Raw genomic sequence first — 16,444 nt, forward strand, 5'->3', positions numbered from 1 at the left:
AGGTGGAAGGGCGGGTGGGTGGGCAGCTGCCCTCCGATGCATGGCGGCCGGAGCACCCAGAGGGCTGCCCAGGGAGAGTGACTCACTGGCAAGGTGGTCAGTCTGGCCGCCACGGAGTAACTGAAATCTCTGTTATCAACTGTTCAGTAGAGAACAAATTCTAATACATTTAGAGTCAAAGAAAGAAGACCAAATCTGGCAAAAGATGGCTTTAGGCACAGCTGCAAATATTGTTCAGTCCCCAGCATGAATGAGGCGCAGGAAGAACTGGAAGGAAAGAGACGCAATTAATTATCAAACTTTAATTGATAGACTAATTTTACAGGATAAACAATAAGACAGCTAGTCAAGATTACACTTTTTAAAAAAATCCAGCAGCGCAAATCTAAGAGACTAAATACGTTCATCTCCTCCCAAACAGGCATTTGATTTAAAACAAACCAGAGCAGAGCGTACACCACAAGGAAACATGATACTCACATACATTTGTCAAATAACTGTAGAACTCTTTAGGAAAGGAAAAGGTTCTTAGAAAGTTAGAAAGCAGTAGAGCCACCTGGCCTGGCAGGTCAGTCTACCAGATGCTCTGCACCTCAGAGGGCTCCCGACCACCCACGACTTCAGAAGGGCTGCTAGAGGCCACCCTATCTGGAGACGACTGGGAAAGGCTTAAGACAAAGGGACCATCCTTCTCCCAGACAACAGGCACGGCGAGGCGAGGAGCAGGAGGAAGGTCTTCCTCAGCAGATGGTGGGCAGCAGGCCCGCCCTGCATGGCCTGGCTCTTGGCACACTGAATCTGCCCCTCGGCCCTCTCAGCTCCTGGCAGACAGGGTGGGCCAGGTGGAAGAGCACACACGGCTCCTCCAGGCACATGGTTAGGTGATATGAGGAAACTGAGTCCCTTCTGGGTGAAACAGGGCAACTTCTGAGGCGTGGCAAAGTTAATCTCTTTGGCCCTCATAAGGTAAAAGCAGCAACTAAGGAGCCCGTGAGGGTCTCACTTGGGCCCCTGTTCTGTCCGCAAGATTGTAAGAAAGTGCACCCTTAACTCACTTAAACTGCATTTAAAAAGAGCAGATACTACTTGCAAAAGGCCCATCATAGATTAAAATACTTCATACCAAAGAGTTCCAGCAACTCACAAGTCTCAATTCTCTGACCTGACTGACTGAAACGGTGCTGAGAGGACCCGGCTCAGCAGGGATTATGTCGTCACATTATGCTCCCGAGTCACCTCAGGGAGGGAAGGAGGGCCAGCGAAGCCCTGCAGGAGGATCGCCAGTACCAGCTGTGGATGGGAAAGCAGCCCGCTGTGGGGCTCTGGAGCGACAGGCCCCTCCGCTCCTCACCTCCGGTAACCCTGCCTGCCGAGGCCTCTGTGGGAGGCCGCTCTTCCTTTAGCCACCTGCATGCCCCCTGCCACAGGGAGGGGAAGTTCTGGTCCCCTCCAATCTGACAGTGATGAAACTGTACAGAAATAATCCTGAGGAAAAAAATAAACACTATGATGCTACCTAAACGGAAAAGTATTTCAGTTTGCTTACACAGATTTAGTCAGTAAATTTCAGACAGTAAGAAATATATAAAGAGACCGCCCACAGGATGTAATGACAAAAGAGTGAATACTGCTGTGATCCACACATGGATCTTAAACACTCCTCTCATGGGCTTCTGGTGCCGTGTGCCTCTGCCCTCTCGAGCGCTGCCAGCGAGGCCTTCCATGCGGCCAGGGTCAGGAGCCAGAGCTCAAGATTGGGACAGCAGATTCAGTGAGCTCTACAAAGCAATACTCAAACAGCTCCATACGAAAAGATGTCATTTACATCGTTATTTATATATAGTATCTTGAAGTAAGGAAAAAAGCACCATTTGACTGAAAATTAAAAAGGCTCACGCAGGCTTTGGTCCTCTTGAAATGACACCAGCCTGAGTGAGAAGCAGTTCGGCCCGTGGGCAGCAGGGAGACAATGGCATACACTAAGAAGGGACACCAGAGGGCGCTGGGAGCGCACCGGGGGCAAGCGGCGGGCTGAGGAGAGGGGCCTCTGAGAGGGGCCTCAGAGCTGATCTGGGGACAAGCACCTGCTTACAGACCAAAAATGGGAGTTGGCACTGCGAGGCAAGTCTTTAAGACAAGGACATTGGCAAACGAAAAGGGCAGTGTTCAACTGCTGCCTGATCACTTCCTCTGCAGACCTGTCAACCACAGGAGGCTGGGACAGGGAGCCAAGACCCACTCTTCCCCGAGAACTGCACGCCATCGAGAACAGGAAAGCGCAGTGACTGCTCCTTTCTCAAGGGATGAAAACAGTTAGTTTCTTGGATGCTGTACTCCACATACATACTCATGCCTCCAAAAAAGCAAAGAGTAGATTTTCTTGCCCAGATGCATAACTTGGCATTGACTACAACCACGAAAAGCAAGTCTGTCTATATGGGTTGGATTCCTGAACTACAGCTTAGAAGGGAAGGGCACATAATATCGTCATTAACTGGCTCACAAGGAATAGTCATCTTAGGTGAACACATGCTAATACGTTTCACAGAATGAGGAGGGTAACAGCTTGGAATCCAAATATGAAGGTGGGAAGATTTCTTGCCAAACCTTACTACGAGAGCCTGCAACCAGAGAGGAGAACTGCAAAGACAGCAGCAGAGAAACAGCAAACAGCACAAAGGGTACCATCCACTAAGACTCCCTTATTTCAGAGTCAATCAAGTCATAAGGAGACGACAGAAATTCACGTGTACAAAGAACGCAAGGGCTAAAACCAGAAGATGAGCTTATCATGAAAGCAACTTATTCCACTTCTGCTGTTCAAACACCATCAGCCAAGCCACCAGATCAGATGTCCTCCTACTGACAAAGGCAGCACCTCTGGAGCTGGGATAAAGGACACTTGAACTTAATGCATGAGCAGAAGGACCAAACGGAGAAACAGAACTGAAATCATCATTGGACTGCTTAAGAATGTCTTGAAAACTTCCCAAGCGAAGAGGTCTCTAGATCTGTGGGTAGACAGCTGTGTCAGTGAGCTTCTGCCTGGCTCCTCCTCAGAGCTGGGGCTGTGGAGCAGCCTGGCTGAGGCACAGTGATGCCAGGCCGGCCCAGGGAGCCATGCTCAGTGAGGGCTGCCGACAGCCGTCAAACCAGTGAGGGAACTCCCCAGAAGCTGGGGTCCCGAGGGCAGGATGTGTAGACAGGAATCACCTGTGAGACACTCCGCTGCTCCACAGACACCACGGCAGGGTGTGAGCTCCCTGACCAAGACCCCGCGGCTCCTCCTCTCCCCCATGCATTCCCAAGCAGCAGCGGCATGACAGAAGGGAGCCCAGGAGAGGAGGTGTGGATGAGGTACCAAAAGAGGAACTGACATCTTTGGGTTTTTAAAATAAAAACTCAAATCTAGAGGAAGTGAGAAAATTAAAAAGGGAGAGAATTAAATCTGAATCGATGGACAGGAACATATGGCTTACTAAAACCCCCCATTTTGCATACAATTTTAACATCAAGAAAAAAGAAAAAGAAAACACAAAAACACCCCAACTTAGCACAATGCAGTCCAAATGTTTGCAACCAAAGGTTTATGAAAATATTTCAGTTGAAATCATTTTTTAAAAGCAAAAAACAAAACAAAAGGAAGCTTTTGATGATTCCCTTCTCAACATTAACTGGCAGATCTACTCTTGGACAGACTTTAGAGTGTTCCACACAACATGTTCGGAATTCAGATTTATTGATTTCCATGGTACTGACTTTAAAAATGGTATGACGCTGACTGCAGGAAAGGGAACTGGTGATTTTAAGTTAAAATTAAGCTAATGGTGAAAGTACATCACCTCTGGCTTCAGTCACCACATCGCCTCAGAATGAATAGATTGTTTTTGTGAGCAAAGGTCCAGAACTCTGAAATCCAGGATGCTGCAGGCCTCTCCCACAATGTCCTTCACTTTGGGTCAGTCTCCTGGGCCAGAGGTGAAAGTGCTTTCAAAAATACTGCCACTTGCCCAGCACAGTGTCTTTGATTGCATCCACATACTGAGTTGGAACCCAGTACACCCAGTAGTACGAGGCTTCCGTGGGGCCCAACTGAAATGCCTGGAAGGGAAAAAGGAAAACCAAGCAGTACTTCAGAGATGGGTGACTAACAGGCAGAGCACAGGCATGGGGGAGGTGGGAGGTGAGCCCATTAGAAAGGAAAGAAAACACGAAGCTGTACATATGGGGAGCACTCGCTTACAACCTCAAAGGGACCTCAAAAACAAAGGAGCTCGGCACGGCGAACCTCAGAGCAGCAATGCTCAAGCCTGAGTGCACAGCAGGGCCAGGCGAGGGCTGTGTGGACAGAGCCCGCAGGCCCCCGCCATGCAGAGGGAGGAGGTGGGGCTGAGAAGCTTCCACAGCCCCCAGGGCAGCAGCGCTGCCCTCCTAGGCACTGGTGTGAGAGCCACTAGCCTAGAAGGCGTCCCACATGCCTAAGGACACAGGTCCTCAAAGCAGCACTGCCCCAAACGACAAAACCCTGGCAACAGCCTACACACCCACCAATAAGAGGATGTGTAATTCAGAGTGGAGCGGTACTGTCACACGCACACGTGGGGCGCTCTGACAACGGGTATGAACAGGATCCTTACGGTCTAGAGGTTAGTACACATCACCATGTGGAACCAGAAAAAGCAAGTTGCAGAAAGGTGCATATACCGTGACACCATGCGGAAAACTGAAAAAACAGAACACCACCTGATCTCGTTCATGGCCACATACATAAGTAAAGCATAAACAGATGGGAAGAATACACACCAGAACTGTGGCAAGGGCAGCAGGAAGGGGAAAACAATGGGAACATCATCACTGCTGGTGCATTGTATTTTTTATTTGAAAAAGATTCAAACAAGTTACAAAGTATGTACAACTGTCAATTCTCGGTGATGGACATATGGGTTATGGTACTCTCTGTCCTCTGTGTTTTTTAGAACACATCTCTAAAAAGCATACAGCCACATTTTTCTAACTGTGAACTGTGACATAAACCTAGCTAGACAAACAGCATCTACCATTAGGACAAAAGTAAAAATGCTATTTACAGTGCTTAGAAAACAGACAGGGGCTGCTGGAACCATCTTCTGCCAGAAATGACTCCAAGGAGAAATGAACATTCACACTGAGTGCATGGCCCTTACCCACGCACACTAACCTTCCGGAGATGCCCAGGTTGCTCCATCCAACTCACACATCCCTATCATCAGGCTGCCTCCAAACTAGGGCTACGAACCCCACAGGGTCAGACTGTTCACACAAATATTTTAAAAAGGAGTAAGGGGCCCAGCCAATAATATTAAAATCCAACTTTGTGTTAAAACAGAAAAGTAACAGGCCAGACAAAGCTGTCTGCAGTCTTGTTTTAAAGACTACAGAAAGATCAGGAGCAGTAAGAAGGCACTGGCTGAGGACTGCCAGTGACATTCCCATCGCTGCCGGGAAAAGAGTCCAGGCGCCTACCACTCGGGGACACAGTCCCAATCAGGGCCTGCGGTAGCCTCAGCCAGCTGACAACACTGACAGGGCTGGAGCCCATCGCACTTCCATCTTTCCTGTACCAAGAGGATCTCCCCACACGGCCCCTGCACAGGTCGCACCACTGCACTGTTCCCTGGGTGGGGCCGGCACAGCTGCACTGCTGACAGGATGCAGAAAAACCGCCTCCTCAGGGGGAGCATGGCAGACAGCCCTGCCCTCATAAGACTGCTACTTCCAGTCAAGGCCCTTCAGAATAACTTAGGAACCTAGGTAGCTAAACTGCATTTTTTTTTTTGGTACCGGGGATCAAACTTGGGACCTTGCGCTTCCAAGGCAGATGCCAGAACCACTGAGCTACATCCCCGGCCCTTAAAATGCTCTCCAAAAAGGCCCGGCCCGGCCCTTAAAATGCACTTTTTAAAATGCTCTCCAAAAAGACCAGGGATTTAGCTCAGTGGTTCCAGTGCCTGCCTTGCAAGCGCAAGGTCCTGAGTTCAATCTTCGGTACCAAAAAGAAAAAAAGCTCTCCCAAAAGTGCTGGGAAAAGAGAGCTTGGTCTGAGCTGCTCATCTCACTGGATCACTGAACTCCTTGCCGTGCTCTTCACAGACCTGCAGAGTGCCTGCACACGCTGCCTTGGGGAAGTGCAGCCTACTCTGTAGAGCAGAGCTCCGTGCAGAACAGATGCACCTCAGACCCTGTCCCTCACAGGACCCCAGCCATGCGACAAGCACAGTCTGGCACATGCAGGGCCACAACAGAAGAAAGACTGCCTGGCGTCTTCCTAACTCCAAGGCGGGGGTGAGGGGCTCTCTTTCTATTAACAAGACAAAATTAAAAATGAAAACCCAGGGCCGGCAATTTAGCTCAGTGGTTCCAGTACCTGCCTCGCAAGCGCAAGGTCCCGAATCCCATCCCTGGTACCAAAAAAACCAGACCAAAACAAAAGAAAATCCATAAGCCATTCTTCCTCTTTATTTTCTTGGTCTAAAAGCAAATAAGAAACATTTCCAAAGCAGGGCAAGAGAAAACAATCCCTTTAAACTGCTGAAGGTGGGCAGCAGAACAGGGTCGTGAATGAAACTCTACGTTGATGAAGAAAACGAGGGTCTTAGATATGCCCTCCACCCCCTTTCTGAGACTGGGTCCTGCTCCATAGCCTAAGCTAGCCTGCCTCAGCTTCCTAGGTGCTGGGAGCATAGGCATGCGCAACCACACCCAGCTTCTCAAAGTTTTCTGAAGAGTTCTCTCTTCAATTAGAAAAGCTCAATTTCAAATCCATTCCTGCTAGGTAAGCGGAAGCAGAGGCCTAATCAGGGACGAGGCTAACCTGGGGTACTCACCATCATGTGGTAGTCTTCATGTCCTTCGATAGGTTCGCTGACCACATTTTTAATGGAGCCCATGGGCAATTTCTCAGTCCGCTCTAGATTGAGAGGGATGACAGTGGTTATTCAGAAGTCTCCCTGTTCTAACTCCTCTGCCTCAGCAATCCCTCCCTCACCAGGGCTGGGGGATCTACAGGGAACTGACTGGCATAGCCCCCTAAGGAACATGGGACACCATCTTCCCATGTGGGATCAGTGCCCTGAGATCCCTGCTTGGGAACTGGGAATTCCTCAGGAGCGAATGGGGAACAGGAATCAACAATGATATACTAAAGGTCTCTGAGAGCAGAGATAGATCTTTCCTAGTGTTTTTCCTTTTGTGTGTGTGCCTGTGTGTTTTTTCTGGTGTTAGTTTTTAAAGTCTCATGATTAACAAACACCCAAGAAACTATTTTATACTCTCACTGCCCAAGCCCAAGCATTGGTTAAGGTCTTAGACACCTAGAATAGGGAGAACAAGAGCCCACAAATAGAGATGCAACAGTGTTCCCCTGTGGTTCTCTCAAAGAGGGAGCAATGCTCAGGCTTTAAGGTCACTTCCTGTACCGTGATCCTGCTGCCCCTCCGTCTCCTCCCTCCCGTCACCCTGTGTGTAGACACACATTTTACAAAGTTCTTTCAAACATTTATAACCTCATGTAACGCACACTGGAGATGCCTCTAATCACAGGGGCTAGAAGACATTTTGCAGCAAGTTTAAGGATGCTGGGTAAGAAAGAGGAGGCGGTGCGGGTGCCTGGAGATGAGACTGCTGAGCACGAGCCAACTACAGGACTGGTGTGAGGGCAGGGATTGGGGGCACCTGCACCATAGGAAATGACCCCAGAAGCAGCAGACACCTGAGATGCAGGCAGGCATTTCTCTGCAAACAGTTAAATCAAAATGAAAGACTCATTACAGCCTCTGCAGAAAGGAAAATCTGAAAATGTAGGATGTGAAATAGGTAAGTTGCCAAACAGTCTTGCAATTTAGAGACCTGGGTTCTAGTCTACCTGGTTACTTAAGACAATTTACTTCCATTTCGGAGGACTTAGTTTCTCTTTCTGAAAAAGTGGCAATTTGGAAGGGACCTGAAGATATTCACTCAAGTTTATACTTTTTGTGGGTCTCCACAGTGGCCACGGATACAAGATCAACAACAGCTGTCTTCAAGACTGAAACTTCTGCAGGGCGTGGTGGTGCATGCCTGTAGTCTCAGCACTGGGAGGCAGGAACTTCACTATGAGTTTGAGACCAGCCTGGGCTACACAGTTGAGTTCAAAGCCAGCCTGAACTGCACAGCAAGACCCTATCTCAAAAAGCCAAAAAAATCCAAAACAAAAAACCTGAAACTTTAAAAGTTTTCAGCTTGAAATGTCTGGAAATTTCACATAAAGGTATGGATTTCTGGCTTCTCTTGAAAACTCCAAAGACTGGATACTGCTGGGCCCACACTGCAGAGTGATAGCAATCAGGGTCTCAAGTGCACCTGTTCTACATGAGGCTTCACTCTGCAGAGATTCAACTCTCCTAGGACAGGGCATAGACTTCCAGGAAGCTGCAGGTTCTTCCGGCTGTGTTCCTGAGGCTATTGGTAGTGTCTTCCCCTAATACAAGGCAGCAGAGACCTTACAGGGGGAGAGTAGTCCTGGAGGGTCACTTACATCGTGAAGCCAGCTAGCTGCTAAGAAGGTTACTCCACAGCAACCTCTAATGAATGGAAAGATGAAGCCAGGGCTAGCACCAACTCCCAGGACAAGCTGTCCTTCTCCAAGGCCTCTGACACTCGGTTGACAGGACACCTGGGCAAGTGGGAAGAGCACCTGCCCCTGGGTAGCTGAGGGACACTGACACAGCGCTCTGGGTGGGAATGAAGAGCTCAGCCTTGGTCAGGCCTGGAAGGCATGAGTCTGAAGCTGTGCTCCTTAATAAGGGTGAAAAGAAGGCTTTCAGGAGCTCAGAAGCCCAAGGCATCAAGCTACTTCTAGAGCTCTGCCCTCATGCCAAGCAGGAAGGTGGGTGCTTCCAGAAGATGAAATAAAACCTCCAATGTGCAGACAGGCGTTCATTAGGTCAGTCCCTGCAATTACTGGGTTTCCTATATAACTTAACAAAAATACTCCCCAGAGACCTATGAGCACATAGACACTCGGGCTCCACCCAGACCCCCTGCCTGCACCCATCCTCCTGGGCATCATCATCATCCTAGATCAACCTTGCCAACCGCCTTCAGTTGGGCTGCCCACAGCAGGAGGAGAACTCTCGAAAGAGGCAGGAGATCTGGATGCTTCAGCAAGTGAATGCAATGATGGAGAACTAAGCAAGATCACCTGCAAAGCCAACACAGGCAGGGCAACTAGGGACAGAGGACTGGGGTAACAGGCTCTGCAAAAAAGAATCATCTGGTAAATGGTTCAAAGGTCCTTGGAAAAACTGAGGAAATCCTTAACAATCTGCAAAACTTGCACTGACCATGCAGTTGGGAGTTCAATGTAAAATGAAAACTATAGTGAATTATCACGAAATTGTCAGAGAACTCAAGTGCTTTTGGCACTTCAGTCTGGTCCCTTTAAGAACCAGCATAAGGTTGGAAATAAGAAATTTTTATGTTCTATAACATTCATGTTTTAAATGATAAAAATCTCACTCCCCACCGCCCTTGCCCCAAGTTTTATTTTCTGTCAAACTGCAGTCCCATTTTAAGTGGGGTTATACTAAATGGCCTGTCACTGAAGCCAATTAGCCTCACAAGATCCCCTATACTTCTCTTTAGCATTTACCTCGAACACTGAATACCTACAGTGCTGGCCAGAAACAGGTGAATTAGGATGTTCGGTTCCCTCCAGGAATCTAACAGGGGGACAGACAAGTCAGAGAGTAATGAGTGCTCTGGGACATAAAGGGAGTGCTCTAGGAACAGAAGCAGCAGCAGTTCATTTGGAGGGTGGGGGAGCTATTAGGGAAGGCTTCATTAGGAGAGGGCACTGAAGGACGGCTTTGGAAGATTTTATTAATAACGAGGAATGGGAAGAAGGCATTCCAGGTAAGGACACAGCATGAGTAAGGACATGAAGCTGTGCAAAGCATGGACTGACAAGTTCAGGTGATGCAGCTGAACATATGGGGCAAAGAGAGCAGGCAACAATTTAAACTGGGACCCATCGTTGAGAACACAGAACACCACATTTAGATATATGGACTTGGCCTTAATGAGCCCAAGGTTTTGGAGCCCAGAAACCACTGACAAGAAGCAGTATGGAAAAAGGATCGGACAGAAGAGGGCACACAGTGCAGAAAAATAAGTTGATACGCTTTTTAACACATCACACTTGGAAGATGCTTGTAGCCTTAACTGGCATAATAAACTGGCAAACTAGGGGACAGAGATGATTCTAGAGTGTAACCAACAAGACTTTGTAACCGTCCAGGGGAAAGGAGATGGTATTTCCCAGCAAACAGCAAGCTGACCCAGACACTATGCATGGGTGGTGGTGGTGGGACATGCAGCCAGGCAGGGAGGGAAGGGCAGCAATCAGGAAAACGTCACCTAGAACAGGGTCAAAATGACCTAGAGGGGACAGGCAGGTGACAAAAATGAGCGAAGCTGACTACATGAAATATAGGACCATGGGCACTATAGCATGACCCACTGGAAACTACTCAGCTCTAGTTCCTTGATGCCACATGAGAACACAGGCCCCAAATCACCAAACTGTTAATTTTTTTCAAGAGAAGCCAAACCAAAATAATAAAATAAAATAAAAAATCAGATCGAAATCTCCTGATTTTTGCAAATTGTGTACAAACCCATAAACCCTCGCCTAGGGACCAGACCTGACCCTCCAGCCACATGTTTGGGACCTCTGGTCTTGTGTACAATTGAAGAGTCAATGTCCCCTGATGGATTGGCCCTGAGATTGGACTGAAAATAAGGAGGGAAAAGGGTACAAACAAGAAGCAAGCATCTAAAAGCAAATTCAAAAGCCATATGCACACACAGCACAGTGAAGAGAGAGAGGTTTCCAGATGAGGACATTTGCACTCAGAAGCGAGTGCTTCTAGGTGCTGGAGACAAGCAGTGAGCTAAGAGGAGGATAGCAGGACAGCATACCTTTAGTGCCAATCCATAGCTGATCTTGTTCTAGCTTGAAGGTGAGTCTCACTTTTCCTCCAGACTTATTGTACATGCCGGACAAAGGTACCGCTGGCAGGCGCTCCTGGAGGCACAATATATGGTAAGAGATAAAGGAATACTTGGGCAGAAAAAAGAGGAAGGACTGATTCAAAAACAGTTACGGGATGGGTATTTAGCTCAGTGGTTCCAGTGCCTGCCTTGCAAGCACAAGGTCCCGAGGAGTTCAATCCCCGGTACCAAAAAAACAAAAACAAAAAGACACAGTTATAGGAACCTCAGAATGTGGAACTAGTTCCTTTTCAGATGCTCACAAAGAATTCAACTTACCTGGACACCCTTAACAGAAGGCATCACATCTTCAGGTTTTCCTTTATCCAACACTTTCCTGTGTTGCTATAAATCAGAAGAGATCATTAAATGAAGCAGCTACATTTTAGTCATGTTGCTATCTCTCTGAAAGAAAGATAGGATGAAGAAAGCCTTCAGGTTCTGGATCTAAAGCTATTTTAATGCCTCAGAGTACAGGTGGTTGACACTGCAGAGCAGTACTGTCCCACTCAAGTCTGTGAGGCGATGAAATGTGCTTCTTAATGTCAGGGTAGAGACCTTATGCTTGCACTGTGACTGCTCTGCATTGAACTTCTAATCAGCCAGATATAGCTATTCTACTAGATATTAAAGTTCAAGAGCAAGGAGAATTTATGAATTCAAACACTTTACTAATGTAATTCAAACACTTTACTAATTCAAACACTTTACTCTCTTCAAGCCCTCAAATCACCACTGAAAGGATTAAACATCCAGCTAAAGAGAGCTGTGTGGTTCTCCTGGAAGATAGGAAATGACAACCACCATTTGTCAACTTAAACTCCCAAAGAGTTTGGTAGTCATCTAACTGCTTAGGAAGGACATTTCTTTAACAAATGCAGACCCATTCCATCACAGAAGTCTTGCCACTGCTCACCCTCAACCTCAGCCACAGAAAACCTGTGGAGCCACATTTTCAAACAGAATGCTGAGTGTTCTGTACTCTGACATTAAGAAGACTTTGACCCTGTTCCCTTACCCATTCCAAGGACTCTGAGGCAGCTCATTAAAGGTTCCATCATGGCCCCTTAAATAGCTCTCAGCCCTGCTCTAAATGGCTGAGTCTCGTCCTCCCTTCCCCCATCTATGGCTTTCTAGGTTCAGCAATTGCTTAGTAAAGCTGGAACTGTGGGGCAATGAATGGGTGGAAGGTAAAAGTCTAGTCAAACTTAAGCACCAGGAGGCCTGAGCCAGCACAACCCCTCACTGGCTAGGCAGAACCATCTAGGAGGGATGAATGCAACATTGCCAGGCTGCTAACACAAGTGTCACCCTGCACATCAGCCCCAGATTCCTGAACAAGTAGCCAAAAAGCCAAAGGACTGGAGCCTCACGCCTCATAACTGGCATCCCTGGAACAAAGCTGCTGAGGTTGGAAACACAATTTGAGTCAGACCTTTCAAGTGCCTTTTGCACTGTAGAGAAAAGTTCTAAGCCTGTGACACTACCATTAATAACTCAAAACCTGTATTTATGAGGCATGTTGGCTCAGTGCAACCAGTGAGACTACTCACTGATATCTGACGATTTCACACACAGGGGAAAAGGAAAATAGGAATGAACTCAATACATTACAAGATATCATGACCCAGTACCTGGAAGGGAGGGTGAAAGTATCCAAATAAACACCTTGCAGATGTGAATGGACATTTATAATCCCTTCTCTAAAGCTCTGTGGACAGAGGCTGGGGATGAGAGCTCAGTATACAGAATGCGCTCAGCATGTACGAGGCCCTAGGTTTGATTCTCAGCATCAAAATCAAAAACACAACAAAAAACCCCATGGACAAGGGCTGGGAATGCATTTCAGTGCTACAGTGCTTGTCTAGCATGTGTGAGACCCTCAGTTCAAATTTCCCAGCACTACCAGAAAAAAAACAAACTCAAGATCATTGTTTTAGACTTAAGCATCTCAGGGGCTGTGTAAAAACAATATAGCTTTAAAATATGTATTACATAAACCAGGCGTGGAAGCACATGCCTGTAATCCTAGCACTCCAGGAGGCTGAGGCAGAAGAACTGCAAATTCCACCTCATCCTAAGCAATTTAGCAACTCAGTAAAACCTCATCTCAAAATAAAAAATACAGAGCTAGGGATGCAGCTCAGCAGCAAGGCCCTGAGTTCAAGGTTCAATGCCCAGTACCACCCCACCCCCACCACCCCCACCACCACCACCACCACCACAATATCCTCTATGGAGTCTCAGACATCACCAAAAACAGTGATGTGAATTTATAAAAACTCTTCCAAGTTTTGCAAGCACACATAAGGGATTGTGGATCTCTAGCACAAAATTGTGCCCCACCCTGAACATGTTATCTCAATGTCTACTTTTGCTAAAACTGACACTGGATCAAAACTGATCTACCGTGCTAGGACACAGGTTAAACTAAGAATATCTGTTTTCCTGGTACAGCAGCTATTCACAAGAAGTGGGTTCAATGGGTGAGAAGAGCACAAGTGATGATTCTTCCAGTCAGTAAATACCTTTAGCTGGGCCTAATGACACAGAGCTGTCATCCCAGCAGCACACTAGAAGGCGGAAGCAAGAGGATAGGCAAGCTTGAGCCCAACCTGAGCAACTCGATGAGTCCCTGGCTCAAAATTTTAAAAAATATTTTTTAAAGGGCTGTGGATATAACTCAGTCCAAAGGCTGTGTTCAATCCTCGGTACTACAATAAATAAGCAAGTAAAATTAAAAAATAAAATTTAATGTCTGCTAGGCACTCAGGACAAAGTAAGATTCTACACAATATGAGCAATGGAGAAATTATGAAAAAAACAGCCTATATTTCACAGATCAGGAGAACAAGAACAGTGCTATCTTTCTACTCTGCTTCATCTGGCTTCCTGAAATGGTCAGTTTTAGAGGAACCTCCGATATTTGCTGATTTCCATGCCTATGCATAACTGGTCATTTTGAACTTGGAAGAAGCCACAAACCAAAAATCAAATGCACAAACTTGTATGTAAGATGGGGGCTTAGTTCTAGTAGTGCTGGCATTTTTCTGTAGCACTAAATAGGACAGAGAAACCCATATTTGATTCCTTTTAACATCTGGTCTGAAGTTCCGTTCACAAAAGCCTTGTTCTAAAGTAGGTAGACTTGAGACACACTGACCCGCCAGATGAAATAAAGTTGCAAATCTCAGGTAGTTGTCACCTCCACTCTGCCGCACCCAACTGCTGCCATAAATTTCCATCATGGGCCCTGTCCAAAAAGGAACTTATTCTAGGGAGAATATAACCAGCCAGGGTAGAGAGAACAAAGCCTCAAATTTCTCACAAGCAACAAGCATAAGATGGACTCACTTTTTGCCTGCAGAGAGGCTCCTTCTTGTTCTCTTCAGCCTTGGCATCCTGCTGCGCAGCCTCTTTGGGTGTGTTTACTGCTAAAACATCATTTATCGTGGAGCCAACCACCATGATCTTGGCCCCACTGGTCACTTTTATTTCCCTCAACGTCTTATCTTCAGGGACAAGCCCCTTATACATGACCTTCTGCATGGCAGGCGGGAGACCTTGGGAAAAGGTACAGAGCAGATAGTTAAAGGAAGGCACAAACATGTGCTGACCATAGCCCTTGAGTAACAGCACAGGAAGCCGGGAATGGTGGTGCACGCCTGTCATCCCAGCACTTGGGAAGCTGAGGCAGGAGGATCGCTATGAGTTCAAGGCCAGCCTCAACTACACAGTGAGACCCTGTCTCAAAAAAAAAAAAAAGGAGAGAGAGGGCAAAGGATGGACAGTAACAGAGCAGGAAGTAAACAGGCTTCATTATCTATTAGTCTTATAAACTTAGGCGATCCACAATATCTAAGCCTCAATTTCTACAATTTTATGATAGCGATGACAATCGGTCCTTCAGTATAGGTTTAAGGATTAAGACAGTACAAATGTAAAGCATCCAGCACATCAACTGGGACTGTATTCAGTAATTGTTCAATGAATATCGAAAATACTTCTCAAATTGTCCCTGAATCATCTACTCACTCAAATATTAAGTGAGAATTCACAGGTGTGAGAAGTAGAACAAGTAAGGACAAAGTTACTGTTCTTATGACCTTATAGGCTACATAAAAAACTTTAAAAAGAAACCATGTCAAATGGCAAAGCAAGATAAATAAGATAATTTTGAAGGGTCAGTACACAGTCAACAGCACTGTTTCTTAAATTTCCCTTGTGAAAGTTACCTAAGATATTTGCTAAAAATAAATTCGTGACTACATCCCAGACTCATTGAATCAGAATCTCCAGGGAAAGGGTCTACAGCTGTAAATTTAACAAGTGCTTCAGGTGATTTTTACTAACGAAGTTAGAACAGTACTAGTCTGAAGCTTGCGCGAAAAGACCTGGGCTGGAATCTCACACTCACTCGCTGTGATTTTAGGTCTCGTTTTTCCCATCTGATTAACAATAGGCGTTCACGAACTGACTTTGGGAGACTGCAGATCGCTGAGAGCCGAGGAGAGTCCAGAACAGCGTACGCACCAGGAACTGGAAGGAGGTGGGGGTGGAGGCTGGCTGTCAGCGCCGAGATTACCTGTAATGGAGTGAATCTTCTGTTTCAGCTCGGAACCTGTGCTGTCCAGGGGAACCTTCACGTCGTGCTTGGTCTTGTTCCAGATGATCTTCAGGTCCACCAGCTCCAGCTCCTTGCCCGCGCCGCCGCCCGCGTCTTCGCCGTTGCTGACCGAGGCCTGGGCCGCGGGGTCCCCAGGGGGCTGGGCCGGGGCCGGCTGCAGGCTGCCTCGAGCGTCGCAGGAGTCCTCGCCCGCCGCCCCCGCTGCGGCCTCGGCATCCACGCAGTTGAGGGGCTGCGCGGGCACCTCGGTTACCACCGTCTCGGCCTCGGTGTCCATGCCCGACTCCTCCATGCCTGCAAAGGGGGTTAACAGGGTGGGCGCTCGCCACAGGCTGGGCCTGGGACCGGGCTCGGCCCGGGTACCCCCGAGTCGCCGCTCCCGGGGCACGCTCCTCCCTCCGGGCCCAGGGCGCATTCCCCCTCAGGAGCGCCAGCGAGCTCGGCCTCAGCCCGGCTCCCGCCACCCGCTCCGCACTCACCATCCGGGGCCCCGGCCGCCGCCATGATGATTGTGTACAACACCCACTGCTCACGCAGAGGCCGCCGGGAAGAGGCCAGCGGACTGAGATTGGCCCCCGCAGCAGCCCCTAATCTTGTACTGGCTGGCCGGAAACAGGTGGAGGTTTCTATGGAGACCCGCCTCCTCCGCTTCCCCGGCCCGGCCCCTGCCACGCTTTAGCTTTCCCGGGATGAGGGGGGCGGGGCGGGGAAATAGCCCGCTCGCCTGGCTCTGCCCCCTGTTGGTGA

At 47.9% G+C, this 16,444-nt stretch overlaps 1 protein-coding gene across 4 annotated transcripts; it reads right to left on the reverse strand.

The window, feature by feature from the left end:
* Positions 1–16,387, reverse strand: Ubfd1 (ubiquitin family domain containing 1). Of its 4 annotated transcripts, none has more exons than XM_021237322.2 (8): positions 16,177–16,387; positions 15,656–15,991; positions 14,425–14,633; positions 11,350–11,415; positions 10,999–11,104; positions 9,688–9,737; positions 6,864–6,946; positions 1–267 (listed from the first exon to the last, which is right to left on the reverse strand). In XM_021237322.2, the coding sequence occupies exons 1-7, from the start codon at positions 16,199–16,201 to the stop codon at positions 6,866–6,868; spliced, it is 873 nt and encodes a 290-aa protein (XP_021092981.1). In that variant the 5' UTR covers positions 16,202–16,387; the 3' UTR covers positions 1–267; positions 6,864–6,865. The 4 variants fall into 4 exon arrangements, with proteins under 4 accessions (XP_021092981.1, XP_021092982.1, XP_004856002.1 ...); XM_004855945.4 differs by lacking the exon at positions 1–267 and adding an exon at positions 288–4,101; XM_021237323.2 differs by lacking the exon at positions 9,688–9,737 and having other exon boundaries at positions 7–267.
* Between the last annotated feature and the right edge of the window lie 57 nt (positions 16,388–16,444).

Source organism: Heterocephalus glaber, unplaced genomic scaffold (genome assembly GCF_053883595.1).
Source record: "Heterocephalus glaber isolate CG9 unplaced genomic scaffold, H.glaber_assembly_v1.0 deba00000943, whole genome shotgun sequence".
In the NCBI taxonomy this organism is placed as follows: domain Eukaryota; kingdom Metazoa; phylum Chordata; class Mammalia; order Rodentia; family Bathyergidae; genus Heterocephalus; species Heterocephalus glaber.

Excerpts from the sequence above, each read along its gene's own strand:
- Ubfd1 (XM_004855946.4), bottom strand. The coding sequence starts at position 16,201 with ATGGCGGCGGCCGGGGCCCCGGATG. Across the intron at positions 11,105-11,349 it reads CTTCTGTTAAGGGTGTCCAG|GAGCGCCTGCCAGCGGTACC; the intron begins GTAAGTTGAATT and ends TTGTGCCTCCAG. Across the intron at positions 4,102-6,863 it reads ATGAAGACTACCACATGATG|GCATTTCAGTTGGGCCCCAC; the intron begins GTGAGTACCCCA and ends TTTCCCTTCCAG.